The 17,463-nt window shown below is 37.8% G+C and overlaps 1 protein-coding gene and 1 long non-coding RNA gene across 5 annotated transcripts in view; one reads left to right on the forward strand and one right to left on the reverse strand.

Moving 5' to 3' along the window:
- Nucleotides 1–17,463, reverse strand: part of cdk15.L (cyclin-dependent kinase 15 L homeolog) — a 72,926-nt gene that overhangs the window by 11,101 nt on the left and 44,362 nt on the right. For both annotated transcript variants that reach the window (XM_041575877.1, XM_018236173.2), the window contains 2 exons: nucleotides 14,609–14,657; nucleotides 1,522–1,661 (listed from right to left, as the gene is read on the reverse strand). In XM_041575877.1, coding sequence (XP_041431811.1) covers nucleotides 1,522–1,661; nucleotides 14,609–14,657 — 189 coding nt within the window. The remainder of the gene's footprint in view (nucleotides 1–1,521; nucleotides 1,662–14,608; nucleotides 14,658–17,463) is intronic.
- Nucleotides 5,909–17,463, forward strand: part of LOC108701458 — a 34,902-nt gene continuing 23,347 nt past the window's right edge. The window contains exons 1-3 of one of the 3 annotated variants that reach the window (XR_005963999.1): nucleotides 5,909–8,418; nucleotides 9,246–9,347; nucleotides 13,761–16,898. This is a non-coding gene — a long non-coding RNA (uncharacterized LOC108701458). Of the gene's footprint in view, nucleotides 8,419–9,245; nucleotides 9,348–13,760; nucleotides 16,899–17,463 lie in introns of those variants that run through there. The other 2 variants (XR_001933176.2, XR_001933177.2) reach the window with 2 other exon arrangements.

Genomic DNA, 17,463 nt, shown 5'->3' on the forward strand with positions numbered 1-17,463 from the left:
ATGCAATTCTAAGGATCATCTTTATAAGATTTTTAACATTCCATCACAGCATGTTTATTTTAGAATTAGTAATGTAAATTGTCCAAATGGATGACTGGTATACTCTGCCCACCTAGCTAGCTCTAGCATTTCTAATGAAGCTAAGAATGTGTACTTTCATGACTAGGATTTAAGAGATAATGCAAAAGGTTGGCATGTTAGGAATTTATGGGCTAATCCAACACAAAGCTCATCAAGAGACTATAGGCCACATGATGGCATGTTTTCTGTGCACTCCTGGTTTCATGCTAAATCTACATGTGTGTATATGGCATCTTGTATTCATTATGACAAATATTACAATTTCTGTATTTTAAATTCTAAGGAAGAAAAAAATACGGAAGCAAAATCCTAAGCACTAAAATATTGACAAATTAACACAATTTTTTGACTAACATTTTGCTGAACTCAGATTTCACTGTTAAAGATTTCACTTCTGTGTTACAGGTATAGAATCTTTTATCCAGAATGTACAGGTAGGATATTTTATCCAGAGTGTAATTTGGGTCACCACACTTTTAGTGTACTAAATAGTTTTTAAATATTAAATGAACGCAATAGGATTGTTTTGCCACCTACAGTATATGGATTTATACAGTTAAGGAGGATAAACTATAAATTAGAAAATAAAAGCAATGATTGCTACCAGTAACTAGGTTGCCACCTTTTCTGGAATAAAATACTGGCCTTCCTATATATTTATCTTTTTTCCCAATTAAAAACATTGGGATCAACCATCATTTTTACCGGCCAGGCCTGTAATATACCGGCCAGGTGGCAACCCTACCAGTAACTGAACTAGGTTGAGTTAATACTTATGCTAGTACATCAGCCCCTGTGTTCTTTGTAGCCTCTCCAAATAGAGATGCAGTACATTACCGTGTAACTATTGTAAGCTCTTTTAGGCAGGACCCTTGTTACCTCTTGCATTGGTTATCGATTGTTTTGGGGTGTTTTCATGTATGTTTAGGGGGCCTATTTATGAAGCCTCGATTTTTTCTGGTTGAGTTTTTTAGAGGGAAAACCCAAATGTATGCCCCCATTTATTGTTCAATTCTTCAGAATTTGTTGGTGTTTCATAATGTTTATTATTAATAATAATAATAATAATAATAATAAACTTGCTGTATCCTGTTGCTAAGAGATGTTTAACTCAAAAGGCACTGTTTGGTAAACAAATAATCTTGATGACAGCTACTGGAGTAGCTCTTGGTTATAAATAGATAGGCCATTCTAAGTATTCCACATGTATATTGTATGTAGCAGTAATTCAAGAATTTCTACCATATCTACAACATGGATTTGAGTGTGCCATGTATAGAGACTGAACAAATTCCAATAAAGCACAGACTAATGTTCCTGCGTTCCATAATCTACTTTAACATAGTAAACATAAAGCTATAATAAATCTTGTCTTTTAAACTATCAAAAATAATTGTGACAAGTTGTGAAATGTTACACAATAGTTGACATTCAACATACCATCTGGGAGCTGGTGTAGCTGACATGGCAGCGTACTAAAAAATTTGTGAAGCAGGGCATCCTCTGCAGAGATCCTTTCTCGAGGACAACCTTTCAGCATCTTCTCTGCAAGATCCTCGGCTCCCATCGATCTGCCCAATCTGCAGTCAACATAAAATTATACTGATTAATTTCTCATATTCTACAGGAAATGTTAGCATAGAAGCCCTACAGACTAAAGCTGACCATACATATGGAGAACAGCAAAGGAATTCCAACGGCACACAGGACTGTAGGAAATCTTCAAAATCTATTTCAAAGCGGAGTGCGATGCAACGTTTCGGGGAGTAAAACCCCTTTGTCAAGCATTGCATCGCACTCCGCTTTGAAATAAATTTTGAAGATTTCCTACAGTCCTGTGTGCCGTTGGAATTCCTTTGCTGTACTCTGTTGTGGGACTTGCCGAACCTCTACCATTGTGCACCAGGCATATCCTTGTTATTAATTGGGTGTGCGAGATTCTCACTTGTTCCTAGCATCACCAAATGAACGGACCCCCCCCCTAATATCAGGTGGGCAATATTGGGCTGATCCGATTGTGGGCCCTAGGGCCCAACGATTGGATCATAACGAGGAGAAAATGGGTGGTCAGATCGAGGACTGCATCACTGAACCTATGCTGTCCTCGATTCAATGGGATTTTTAAGACCGTCAGTTTGACATCGGGCTGACTTTCGGCCAGATATCCATCAGAGAAACCTGTTGGGGACCCCCGTACACTGTGCTATAAGCTGCTGACGTAGGCCTTAAGGTTATCCTATCGATTGATAGAAGACAAACTTTCTGTAGAACTTTCTGTAGAACAACTAATTTGTCTCCTTCAAATCCTTCATACGTGTGTCTGTGAGTCAAATAGAGGAGGCCACACTTTGTGATTTCACTTATGGAGACAAAGGTATTAGGGTCAATCAAATGTTGTACAAGGAGACACACTTGGGCAGTGCTCATTTAATGAGTCAAGCGTTAGAGTCTTTGGTGTGAACAAGAAACAGCACCGTGAAATATACAGTATTTGGTAATGGTTAGATTAAAGAAACTGGACTTGATGAGTAAGCTTGAAAATGCTTCAGCGCTTAACACGTCAGCTTCTTCAGTTCATCTGAGTTGGAAGGAATTCTCCAGCATTTCAAATTTTTAAGAGTAATACAATAACCATAATCAAATCACAATGGTTCCATTGAATGGTTCAAGTTAACTGAAACTCATTGAGGTCTCAAAGTATGATAAAATCTCAGCACCGTAAAACCTGTCAAGGTGTTAATTACATGACCAGGTCCAGAAGTCTGATATAGACTGCACCTTATCCTCGTCATAATGTGGCATATAGCAAGTGGTTGTGACTAAAGAGAGTGGTCTTAAGGTAGCTTGAAGCATGAAAGCCCCAGTGGTTGTATTTACTAAATGATGTTTATGAAAACAAAGTCAACTTAACTCCCATCCAGAAATTTGACTAATTTATCAAAATATCAGCTTTAAAAAGTCGGTATGGGAAAAGTCTTTTTGGAATCGTATGATTTTTTTCAGTTTCTGTCGACAAAAACCCAGACTTTTTCGGGTTATCGTACAAAAAACCAGCGCAGATGACGATGTCAAGAAACATCTTCAAATTGTAAAAGGAACATCTGCCATTGATTTGTACATGACGTTGAGAGGTTTAAGCTGGAGTATTTTTGGAATTTTAGCAGCTTTGGGGTATAAAATGCAGGAAAACTTAAAATCAGGGTATGTAAAATTGAGGTTTCACTGTACTTTTGTACACTTAGGGGCAAATTTACTTATGTTCGAATATCGAGGGTTAACCCTTGATATTTGACTGCCGAATGGAAATCCTTCGACTTCGAATATCGAAGGATTTCCCGCAAATCGAATGATTTTTCTTCGACCAAAAAATACCTTCCCCATAGGCTAACATTGACTTTGGTAGGTTTTAGGTGGCGAACTTGGGGGTCGAAGTTTTTTTTTAAAGAGACAGTACTTCGACTATCGAATGGTCGAACGATTTTTAGCTCGAATCGTTCCATTCGAAGTCGTAGTCGAAGGTCGAAGTAGCCCATTCGATGGTCGAAGTAGCCAAAAAAAACATTCGAAATTTCAATTCATTTATAAATGGGGTGGTAAAGTGCAGAAAAAAAACAGGTAAATAAAGCCATGACTGTTATATTTTTGCCTTTGCCAGTAACAGCCATGAAATATGTTTAAACTAAATGTTAATTTACTCTTTACCTTTTCAAAATTTTCCATAAATTCTAGAAGGCATTATATTTTTAAAAAAAATATTTGTAACCTTGTTTTGTTAGGTTGAACATAATAAAATGGGTATAGCTTTATTTAGACAACAGATAAAAGATAGCTCAGCTCAGCACAGCAACGTTGAGAGCAAACTCCTTCAGTAAAAACTAGGTCATCTGCTTTTAATTACACTCACCTGGCAAAAAGAAAGGAATAAGCACCAATGCAAAGTTATTACACCAATACTTGTCACATTATGGTTTTAGACTATTGCCCGTGATGTGACGCATATTCATTTCTCTAAAATACATCAAATTAGACATTTTGCTCTGTAGTAAATATGCTCAATTGACAGTCTGTCAATTTAGTAATGTTTGTATACTGTACATCCCTTAGGCATTTAAAACAATTAGTAGACATTATAGTGGGGGTAAATATGTCAACTATATAATGGAAAAGGCAATAAAATATCTTGCATGTTTACCCTATGCAGAGTTTAATGCACAGCGATGTCCAACTCATTACATGTCATGGGCTGATTATGTCAGATTATTTTAAAATAGTGTTTATGTAGCCCTTAAGCAGACGGGGGGGGGGGTTATAAAAGTCCTCTGGAGGGCCACATCTGGCCCGTTGGCCTCCAATTGGACAGCCTTGACCAAATGAGATCAGAGTAAAGTCAAGGTTCTTTTATTACTTTGTTAAAATAACTGAACCTGTAATTTTGGACATTTAAGCATTTAAATGGTGTTTTTAAAGGGGCACTTAAACAATAAAATGTTGTGTATTACTGCCATTTACAACAAAATACCCAGGCCTTGCAGAAACATTACACTGATAATTGTGTGAAATTTTATTTTATATTCTCCTGTCTGCATTCCAAATGATAGAATTATCCCTGCTCTAACTTCATTAAGTGTGACTTAAATACAATATATAAGCAGCTGAGAGTTTATCTTTGTCAAGCAAGACAATGCTTAGTATCTCCATAAAGAGCTGATTAAATGGAGAGAAACTTGTTGCAAATGAAGCAATAAAGAGAATGGCTCTTTACCTTATTCTATACTCAGAGAGAGTACAGTGCAACAGTATTCAGGGTTGTCATCAGAAACCTGTGGCACAGAACAACTAGAGGGCCCAGGTGAGCTGTTTATCCCCAAACTTGATACACCTAAGTAATGGCTGTCCATTAATCAAACATGTAGCATATATCTAGTGGAGTAAATAGTCCTTGCTTGCTTGGGCTGAAGGTACATTTGTGTATTGTTTTAAGCAAAAATGTATATTATTTTATTTTTTAAGCTACACAAGGCCATTGGGTAAGACTGACATTACAAGACTGACATTACCCCATGTTCAGCCCTTGTGCGGTAGATAATTCAATTCTTAGTCCACAGATAAAGACCCTGCATAATAGCTGTCACAGCAAACGGTGAAGGTTGGAATCTGTATATTGGTAATCTAATTATCTGCCTCACAAGGGCCAAACATAAGAGCTAACAGAGTAATAAGAGCTCATTTCAGTAACCACATATTTTCTCTCTTGATGAAAAGTCATCCAACCCCTTCTTGAAGCTATCTAATGTATCTGCCAGTACAAGCACTGCAGGGAGAAAATTCTACAACCTCAAAGCTCCCACTGTACAACTATACCATTAAATTAGAAAATTACATTGTGAATAAGTCAAGAATAATTTTTTTTTTTAAAACTAATGATACACTGTAGGAAATAGCATTGCTGGATACCAGGTTTCATTTGCATAACATAAATCATGGCATTAACATTAAGGGCAGTGCCTTAATATTCAGAAGGGGTTTTATACAGTGAGAGCTGAGAAGATGTGGAATTCTCTCCCTGAATCAGATGTACAGGCTGATACATTAGATAGCTTTAAGAAGGGGTTGGATGGTGTTTAGCAAGTGAAGGAATACAGGGTTATGGAAGATAGCTCATAGTTCAAGTTGATCCAGGGACTAGTGCGATTGCCATTTTGGAGTCAGGAAGGAATTTTTTTCCCCCTCTGAGGCAAATTGGAGAGGCTTCAGATGGGTTTTTTTTTCTTCCTCTGGATCAACTGCCAGTTAGGCAAATTTAAAAAAAAAAAAAAAAAAGTTGAATTTCATGGACATGTCTTTTTTCAACCTTACTTACTATGTTACTATGTTACTATGTCACACTCAACACTCCGCTGGTATAGATACTGCAGTTGAGAAAACAGGTCTATCAGTGCATATTTTTGCATTTCTGTATCTAAATCTGTCCCCGTGTAGGTGGACAGGAGCATAGTGGCTGAGTGTGACACTGCCCTTATAACTATATTTTTTTCTTTATAAATAGGAAAGGAAAATAACTTTCATTATAGAGAGTTATATTGTACTTCACTAACAAGGTTTATAAAATATGAACTGAAAAGCTGGATCCAATTAGATTTATTAGGATCATTTGATCAGTTGATTCTAGAATAGAAAATGCGGTTGGCAGTTGACCTCTGTCTATGTATGTCTATGTGGTTGCATCTGTCTGTGAGGGCTAAATGATTGGATCTCACAGGAAATGGGTTGTTTGTGGCTGGCTTCACAAGGATACATGTCTTCATACAATAGACTCAGAACAAATCTATGCAGTTTACTCACTGCTCTCTGCTATAAAAGCAAATGCGTGCCTCTATTTTTAGACCTCTGCAAGGAAAGAAAATTGGAATGATAACATATAGAAACATACACTGTGGTGCAAGAAACTAAAATGTATTTGAATAAAAATACAAGTAACTCAACTAAACGGCTTTAGGTTTTTATCTCCTAAAGCCCAAACTTACTTGGGACAACATTTTGAACATTTTAAAATGCTTTCCGATTTTCTGTTTTCTCAAGCTTTTATGGATTTATTGTGTCTTTAAACTTGATCTTTTAAATGGTATGCTTTTTTTTTTTTTTGCATCAGAGCACCTGATAAGAATATAAATCCCAGAAAAAGCCAAATCCTCCCTTTGAAGTTTCAGCCTTTAAAAATGGTTTGGCCGCTAGAAACCCCTGAGGGCGTGTATGTTTTTTTCCCTTCTCTTTCAACCCTTTCCCTGAATGACTAAAGGGCCGGATCATTTTATGGGCGGCTGCACCAAATTTGAAAGTTGTCTGCATAGGAAGGAATGACAACTAAACTGAAACTAGGGTCATGAAACCAATTGTCTACTTGGCCTCAGTCCTTTCGTTCACACACAATGCTGGCATTATCTGCACAAACAATGGCCGAGGAGTTTGGAAATTAGCACTCCTTCAACTGCAAGGTCCAGTCTTTTCCCAAAGCTATTTCAGTGCTAGATCACTGCACATTTAAATTCCTCCTCTTGGGAGAACTTTCACTGAAGGGTCAGTGGCTTTCATTAAATACTATGATATGGTGAAAACACAAATTCCATGTTTAGACAAAAACAACTTAAATTAACTTAATACAGTTATATGAATTTTTCAAAAACCAATGGGAAAGTGATGCTAAAAGTATGCACAATTTGAGAATTTTTTTATATATCTCAGCCTTTTCCCTTAGACGCAATTTTTGCATCTTAAGGCTTATGGCAATTGGTGTATATTGCCAGAGCCCTTTCTCCGAGAACCACAGTGATTAAAACATTGCATTTACTGAGAGAAGCTTCTCATTCATGTGAATGAGGAACAAGCTGTGTAAGACAGAAGCTTTAGCCAGGAGGAGGAGATTGCTTAGGAATTTGGAATTTAACATACCTGGGTGACCCCTGAGTCTGCCATAAAAAAAGCACATTTCCCACTGAGACTAATGAGAAGCTGCTGTCAGTGAACATAGTGTTGTGATAAGTGCAGATCTCATCGAAAGGACCGTGACGACATAAGACAAAGTGGAAGTATTAATGCAAACAAGTGTTTCTCAAATGAAACATCAATTGTAATGTGTTTCATGTTTTAGATTGCAAAGCAAAGAATAGAAGGCATTTCTATGAATTGGCTATGTCCCCAAGTTGTGGTTCTGTTGCTAACCAGCTTAAAAATCTTATTTATATGTTTAGAATACTTGCAAAAAAAAAGTCATAATTTAATTTAATAGGGTCAAATATGAAAATACAAAGACAATAGCTGTAGACAAGTCTCCCCTCACCTTAAAAAATCTAGTTTTCACTTTTCACAGTGTATACCATTTATACCAGGTTTACCGTGCCTTTAAATTCTACGCTATCATGGACAACTGAGAACGTTTCTTGTCCACATCATTTTGATTATGACTTTCTTCTATCAAAATGATTTGTCTTTCGAAGGATGAAAAGAGTTTCTGCAAATTATATCACAGCAAATGGTGCAATGAAGCTTCACAAGTGGTAATCTCTTCTGCTGTTACCAGACACAAATTTTTAGCCTTGTTGCTTTTGACAGGCCCAGCTGGGGTTTCTTTTTAAGAGGAAGACCCCTCCTTCCTTTACTGCCATCTGTTCAAGCGTTTCATGCTCAGCCTAACATATTGTAGTGCAGAGCGTGAGGGATGGGGCACATATTTTTACGGCTGGTTGGCTGAGGATGGCCTGCAGGTGCCATATCTATGTTGTGTCAGGTGATAGGCTGGGTGAGAACTCAGAAGGACAGGAGTAAAAATACAAGCATTGGAAGGTATGTTCTGTCCTCTTTTGACACTTTCAAAAACCTTTGCTTTATTCTAAATTCTGCTCTTGTGTGGGGGAAGGAGGCTTGTGGAAAAGCTTTTCATACCGTATCTCAGCTCCTAACAACTCAGTTGCCTAGTACTAGTAGGGTTGGGGTAGACGAGCAGATTCAGGGAGATTTAGTCGCCTGGCGACTAATCGCCTCTTCTGCATGGCGACAATCTCCACGAACTGCCTTCCGTCTGCCTTCTGTATGCTTGAATGAAGAATCGCCTGCGCTAATACACTTGCGGCACTTCGATTTCGGAAGTCGCCCGAAGTTTCCTCGTGAGACTACCTTGGAAATCGAAGCTCCGCGAGTGTATTAGCGCAGGCGATTATGCATTCAAGCATAGGGAAGGCAGACGGAAGGCAGTTCGGGGAGATTGTCGCCATGCAGAAGAGGCGATTAGTCGGCAGGTGACTAAATCTCCGCGAATCTGCTTGTCTGCCCCTAACCAGCTAGAAAATAAACTGGAAGCTTTCCTGTGATTTATCTTGCACAATTAAGCAAACTAAATAAATTAACTTAATGTGCACTAATATGTGATGTCTTTCTTTTCAGTTATTTGCTCTTTCATTCCATTTTTACGCAACTGCAGCATTCTAAAATAATTCTGCCTCATTAGGCAATGTATTTCATTTGATTTTTAAATATATAGTTACTTTAAAGGGAATGTCCATAATGTACATTGTACATTGATTAAAAAATGTTTTGTGTAAATGTAATAGCAACTGAAAGCAGTTTCTGCCTGTTCTGTTTCTGCCAGTTTATGTCATTATTCTTCTTCTCAGGGAACATTCACCAAATTGTGGGCATTGGAGTCATTGCTGGAGAAAAGATGGCTGCTGATACAATGTTTCAGTGGTACAAGAAGTCAGGGCAAGCAGTGGGAGGTAATAGAAGATACCGCTTTTAACAGCAATTATTATTACAATTATGCAAAAAATATTTTTCATTTTATAGGGTTGGTATGAGTTAAAAAAAGCACTCTGTTTAATACATTGACATTGATAAATATGCCCCTAGAAAATAACGCAGAAATGAAAAGAGAGTTGGACTTTCACACTTTGTAAATATCCCCCATGGGGTGAGAGAGGGCTTCCTATGTAGGAGACCTCTGAGTGGACAGGCCTCCTGCACAGAGGATCAAAGCACTGATTCCCTTGTTGAGTTTGCTCCGGAAGCTCTACTTCCATTTCTACAAATAGAGTCATTTATAACACTGGAAGCTGCCATTTAGGGACTTGTAGTACTGGGCAACACACAGAAGGACTTTTAAAAAATGATCAAGATATATTTGACATGTTGGCTCTTTTACCAAAACTTTACCTGGAAACATCAAATAAATCTTGATCATTGTAAAACACCCTGCTTTGGCATGTGCTTCTTATCAATAATTAATTATTTTCGTATTTGTTTCCTTGTGTGCACTTCTGACTGATATATATTGCCACTTACAGGATTCCTAGTTAATTATTGTCACACACTGTTGATCCATTAAACATTCCATTACTCAACACGTTTCAAGTTTTATTATGGTCCTTGTCACGGTTGCATCCCCCAGATTTAAAATGATCTGAAATAGCATATCACATTAAATTTATTTGTGGCACAATTAAAGATATTTATAATCGTTTTAAAAATCGTTTTAACAATTTGGAATGTAATTTAGGGATGTCACACATCCAGATGTAGATTATTTGTGTTGCTGTTGGTGAATTTAATGGGCTTGTTTATATTCCCATTCCTGATAATGACCATACTAATGCTTGAAACATGTTGAATAATGGAATTTTCTATGGACTGATAGTGTGTGATAATAAGTGAAGAGATTTTATTATGGATCTGTGAGTGTAGCCTTTTTCAGCAATTCATTTGGTTGAACAGTCTTTGGGGCATCTGCACCAAAACTGATAGCCTAAAGGTGGCCATTAGTGATGAGTAGTGATGAGCAAATCTAACGCATTTCGCTTAGCCAATAATTCGCTGAAATGCATCGAAGTCTATGGGCGACAACATTTTTTTCACCCATTGAAGTCTATGGGTGTCATTTTCATAGTAAAACTTTACGAAAAATTTTGCTCATCACTAGTGATGAGTAGTGATGGGCGAATAAATTGACCAGGCGCGAATTCGGGGGGGGGAATTTCCACGCTTCACCGGCGACAAATAAATTCACACAACTGACGCAAAAATTCGCCGGCATCAAAAAACTTTTGGACACACTTCAGGTAAAGTCACTCGCGTCAAAACCATTGCACATCAACATTATTCGGACGGCCATTGACTTTAACACTGGTGTCAAAATTGACGCGAGCGTCAGAATTGATGGGATAAATTCACCCATCACTAATGATGAGAAGCGATGAGCGAATTTTTTTCACTAGGCATGCGTTCTCAGCAGAAAATTCCACATTTAGTCATCTGCAAAATTTTTCTCAAAACTGGCAAAAAATCACAGTGACAAAAAGTTTGCCACAAGAAAAAACACCCATTGACTTTAATTCATTTGGACAAAAAGTCGCCAAGACAAAAAAAGTTGCCAAGACAAAAAAGTCAGCACAAGAAAAAATGCCCATTGATTTTAATGTACTTGGAATGAGAAAAAAAGTTGCGCAGGTAAAAAATTGTTGTGCATTAAAAAAAATTGTCGCCTATTGGCTTAAATGTATTTTGCAAGTTTTTTGCAGTTTTGTGATTTTTTTCGGCATATATTAGTTCATCACTAGTGGCCATAAGATTGTTTTGTACGTTTCTGTGGTTGTATCAGGCCTGCCGGTCCCAATCAGTTTCCATAAACTAGGAATATCGATCAGTTTGGGGATCAGGCAGGTTTGAAAATGTAATCTGTTTATGCACAATGTCAGCTAGTGCATGGTGCATGAGCAGATGAGTAAGTGAATCCTGTGTCTGGTTCCTTGTATGCTTGCTGTCTGATTGGCCTGTGGGTCAATCTGTCGGAGAGCTGACCTATTTGGTTTGAATTTGGCCACATATAATAAAATTGACTAAGGAGCAGTGGCGTAACTATAGAGGAAGCAGACCCCACAGTCGCAGGGGGGCCCAGGAAAAGGGGGGCTCAGACTGTGGGGTCTGTTTCCTCTATACCTAACAAGAATCCCCCCCCCAGCTGCTTTCTGACCTGCGGCAGAGAAGCAGAGCACAAGTCAGCACGGGGTGGAGAGTGGGTGGAGTCCGAGTGGAGAGTGTGCAGAGTCAGGGCAGGAAGTGGGCAGAGGTAGAAAGTGGGCGGAAGGATCGGGATCGGAGTGCGTTTGGCCCCTCTGAAGATTTTTTTGCAGGGGTGCACTCTAGTTACGCCACTGTTAAGGAGTTAATTTCATTTTGATTACAAAATGGGTCCATACTTTACCAAAATTACCTTCACATTATCAGTCTAATCATCCCATTGACAGTCGATATAACTTGACCATCTGTGTGTATGGTTTTCATTAAATATCTATTCAATGGTCCAGCGGAAGATTAGAAGACTAACAATGAATAAGGGACTGTGCAAGGCTTACACTATTGTAGCAAATAAGCTACAGAATTCAACTGGCACAGACTATTGCCAAGTAACAATTAAAATGTGCACATTTTCAAGAACTTTCTTTAAAGCAATGGAAACTTTTAAATGTTTATGAATATTACAGCAAAAGTTTTCCGTTTACATTGAAAAGGTTTAATGGAACCTTTATGCTATATAACAAATTTCTATAAAGTGAATTTTTTAGTATTCCCAACTGTAGTTCTAAATATAACCAGACCCCTGAAATGAAAATATAAAAACTTTATTGTCTGTTTTCTGTAGGCTGTTTAAACACATTTGCCTTTGCACTTCTTACTTCCTGGACAAGAGAAAATATTCTCTTCTGTTAGACACATCAAGCAGTTAGTATCTCAAGGCAAAACAGATTCCTAAAACCTTTCATATACTTATGCTTTCATACACTATGAATTTTTATTTCAACACTTGCATTACCTTGTGGGTAGTCTGCACCCACTTTATATACAGTTACGATCTTCTGTCACTGCTTTACACTGAATCTCGAGCATTGAATGAATGCAGATGATTCTGTTTGTCACATATAGTGATGCTTTATAAAGAAAGAAAAATGGAAGGAAAAGCTTCACTTCTAAGCCAGCAGAAACTGGAAAAAATAAAAAATAAATAATAAAAATGAAGAATGTTATTACTTATCCAATTGTAAAAATAATTATTTTTGGCATTTGACTGAAGACCAGCTTAATGGCCATGTTAGTTATTTTTATATCCTCAGAAGGTACTAACTAGGCTTGGGCGAAGTTGACCCGTTTTGTTTTGCCGCTGGTGAAATGTCGCCGACGTCCATTGAAGTCTACAGACATCATTTCTGCGGCTAAACAAGGCGAAAAAATTCGCCCATCCCTAGTGCTAACAAAATAAGGTACACCTTTTCTCCGGTGCAGTAAATTAGAGCAACCAGGATTTCGTTTTTTTGGTTTTGCTAGACTTTATAATTGGCTATATGATATGAGTTTTGGCAAAATTAAGTTGACTATATTTCAGTCATGCAGTAGAATATGTTGGGGGTGGTAACAGGATGAAATAAGATCATAATAATATTTATCTTTTTATACAGAGAGGATAAGGTACAATATGGGGCCAGGTGTTGTCATGCTGGCTTGTGTGGAGCTAACATCATAGAACATATCTTGAATTTAAACCCAGCTTGATACACAATATACATTTTAATTTGCTTGGGCTAGAATTCAAGAAAAAAAAATCACAGCCATAAGACGAGTAGATGTGATGATTTAATAGACTAGAATTCAAAATAAAGACAGCTGGCACAGATCTGTCATAAAATAGGAGAGCCCCTGCTAGAACTGGTCTTTACTGACACCCCATTTGGGGCCCCTTAACTTTGGAACCTTCTGCTGTGATACCAGCAGGGAACCTACTCACTTCAGAGATCAGATTGGATACAGAGAGAAATAGGATTTAAAGGCAATTTTCGCACCAGTACAGTGGAATGGGTGATTTCAGAGAAGAAGCAATAAGGTGGAAATGGTAAATATAAAGTTAATAAAAGTGAATTCAAGCTTGCCAGTGTGCATTACATCACCAAGCACAACATGATGCATACTGCAAGAGGAGTATTGGGCCAACTGTATGCAACAGTGGGGCTGGCAATTGTAGGATGCTGTAGGGGGAATTATACAAAATAGGTCAAATACACATTAGCTGTGGAAAGTAGTAAATATTGTTAAAGTAAAAAACATTAAATAAGAAAAATTTCCTTTGTTCTAACAATTTTTCCTAGAATGTATTTTGCCTCATGAGGAAGCTTCGAGCGACTTCGGAAAATGAAGTGCTCCGAGTGCCATCCTGCTGGCAGGAGGCAGTTCGGGGAGATTAGTCAACCCCGAAGAAGAGGAGATTTGTCGCTGGGCGATATATTTGTGAGCCTGAAGTGCCTCATCCTCAACAGAAAAAAGTTTGTGTATTGTACAGATAGTACATATTTTGCAAAGTAGGGCTAATTCACAAACAGAAAAGTGCAAAGCAGACAACTGTGACTATCCAAGTGCTATTCACAAGGGTACATATGTCAGTACAAAGCTTGATCTTCTAAACTGCTTTGATGAATAAGGTTCAAAGTACACGGTGCATGAACTCAAGGGAGCCCTGGATTTAACACCTGTCTTGATGAGGTGGTACTTACAGGGTTATCTTCAGGGTTATTGTACACAGTGTTTTTCGTTGGCGCACATATTGACATGCTAGAAATGATGAAATCCGCACAACCCTCTGACACAACAAAACATAAAAGCAACTTGCATGTGACTTAACAAAGTAGACACATTTTATCATTTGCACTTATAAATCACACAGAACTTGAGGTGCATGCTTCTCAGCAAGAATTCGGGGAAATAATGTTGCATTTTGTGTAATATAACATGGCAATTTATGCCCTGAGTCCCCAGTACATAATAAATCTCCCTGCTGAGAAAACGTATATGCTGAAAACCACCATCATGCAAGTTTTCAAAAATACCCTATGCACCAGAAAAATTCACAATAATATTACAATCAAAAATTACGATTTTTGTCACTAACAATACACTGAAATATGACTTCTAAAAGGCTTCTTTTGTTACATTGACTTACCTGTCCCAAACATTTCCAAATGGCTGACTCTCATGTAAAGTAAGCCACTCTAAAACAAGAAAAAAACATATAAATGTTTGTTTTTATATTTAGCAAGAAACATAAACATTACTATATAACAATGCTAAGAATGAACAGTATTGCATGATCTGTTTGAGGTTGTGATGCCATCCATTTCATTTTTCCCATTATTGTCTCTTCCATTAGGGCTCATTTACAAGCAACCTGTTAAATGCAGTGTATAAAAACCAATTTTGAGTACAACATTTTTGATAATTCTGGCGTCACTGTGGTCTTGATGGGACAACACACGTGATACAATTGTGATTGATGAATAGAAACTTGCACTGTTACCTGCGCTTTTCATCATCTTTGGACACAATTGAGCTGAAAATATTTAGAGGTCTATTAATCAAAGGTTGTATTTTAGTGGTTTTAGAGGTTTCTACTCATCTGTGACTTTCAAAGCCTATTCCATCATATCCCTAATAGTAAGTGTGAAATGCTGCAATTTCATATTTTCATCAACCAAAAGCATGAGTGTGCAACAAGAAAACACAATACCCCATTATCAGTGTATTTATAGCTAGACATAAATGGTTTACTTCCATGTAAGAGGTCAGATAAGCCTACAGACTTTTCTTTACTAAACTGCCTGACGTCATGTTCATAAGACCTGCAATAAAAAACATATTATAGAAAATATACCCATAATTATAAAGTATAATTAAAGTATCTTAATAATGAATTGCATTGTTCAAGCAATTCTTTTGTAGAGATGAGGGAAGAACTTGAAAACATGAAACATTCAGTTCTGCATTTAAAACACTGAATTGAATCCAGTGAAACAGTCTTCAGTCACAAAGGAAAGGAAACAATTAGAATCCATTTTTTTCTAACCCCCTTCTTCCTGTTGAATATTTTTGCAGGCTTGTTTGCTTGTCTAGTAAACGCTTACTGCAAAGGTAATCAGTGATCTGTTTTACATTAGCTCGCCTGCTCCAGGGAGGCTCATGAAGGATTTCATTAGCAGCTCCTCCACTAGAACCTGTGTTTTTATTGAGATTGTTTATCTTTCTTATGCCTTAGGGCTTGTGGGTCAGAAACCAGGGGTGGGGGGTTGCACTACTTCAGAATTCCCTCCAACAATCCTTTGCTTCCTACAATAATAAGTACATAAATATATCTAGCTTTACGTGAGCTAGTACTGTATATGCTTGCATGTCATAATGGATCAAACAACTGTGCCCATATTTGTGCACTATTTGTAATTCATGCTTTCATGTATGTATCATGCACAATTGTGTGTGTTTGTTTGGGGGAATGCAAAAAGTATAAATAGTCTGGAATATGCTTCAGAAACAGTGGGGAAACTACCCTGTCATACAATATTGCAAATATTTACATGGTTTCTTGTTGGAACTGTTTCAAGCGGCCTGAGGTAAATTTATTTTTCAATGTTACCAAAATTAGATCACAAGATCCATAAGCCAAGAAGTAGTTCTGCACACAGCAAAACAGAGAAGAAGGAGGGAATAATCTTAATGTGAGTTAGGGGTCCCCAGTACAATTCCTAGCATCTGATAGTAAACAGACTTGGACCAATAAGCATGTAATTTTTAACATGGAGATTAATGCTGCCTGGAGTGTTGAAAACTGTGTGTGTCTGCAGACCAAAGTTTGACTGCAGCAGGTGAAGGGTGTATTATCCAACCTGGAATGAGCAATTGTTGTCAATGATTGCAATGGTTGTTTCAGAGGCTTTAATGTCACTTTTGTGGCCTACTTATAAAATCAGCTTTTAAAGTGCTTACAACTTATAGAATCCATGCAACCCCTCCTCTTTACCTTTTCACGCGTGTCTAGTCCCTCACAGCCGGTGACTTTTCAAATCACAGCCACTGCCTCTGCTGCTAATAGTTTCTGTCTTGCAGTTCTTTACCTCTAGAACTCTTCATTTCTTCCCAAGGCCAGTGTCACACTTGCCATTTTCCTTGCTGACATAGATAGTAAATGTTGATCAGCATCAGTATGCATCTTTGCTGGAAATCAGCCTGTGTGTGCTGACGGCTGATCCCATGCCGCCAGTGCCTACACAAGACATGGTAGACATGATCAGATCGGCCTTCTCTCCACTGGAAGAGAAAACTCCAAGTTTGACACTGGCCTAAGAAACTCCCCCTCAGTCTCTTTAATCCTAAACTCATCTCAATTATCTCCTGAAACACTAAGTGGGGCAGATTTATCAAAATGTGAAATTAGAACTCACAACAGAAAAACTCACTCACTTTCTATTCATTCCTATGGGATTTTTAGAATCGTATTTATCAACAAATGAGTTCACCATTTGATAAATATTCTTTTAAAATCCCATAGGAATGAATAGAAAGTGAGTGAGTTTTTCTGTGGTTAGTTCTAATCTAACATTTTGATAAATCTGCCCATAGATGCGTATCCAGACAAATCAAGGCACATACAGTTAAAGAAGAAGAAAAGCTAATAAGGCAGTTTATTGCCAACAGATTAGCCACAATAGTGCAAGCTATAACACTATATTTAGTCTGTAGAATGCTTTACCATAACAGTGTAAACAACTCTAGAAGCTCTCTCTGTTTGCTTAGGATAACAGCTGCCATATTAGTTTGGTGTGACATCACTTCCTGCCTGAGTCTCTCCCTGCTCACTCATAGCTCTGGGCTCAGATTACATCAAGGAGGGGAGGAGCAAACTGAGCATGCTTAAGCCCTGCCCTGGAGGTTTAAGCTGAAAGAAGGAAGTCTGATACAGAAGCCCATGTGTACACAATAGAAGGAAAGAAATGTGATGTTTCTTTTGACAGAGGACTCAGAGCAGCA

Source organism: Xenopus laevis, chromosome 9_10L (assembly GCF_017654675.1).
Source record: "Xenopus laevis strain J_2021 chromosome 9_10L, Xenopus_laevis_v10.1, whole genome shotgun sequence".
Classification (NCBI taxonomy): Eukaryota; Metazoa; Chordata; class Amphibia; order Anura; family Pipidae; genus Xenopus; species Xenopus laevis.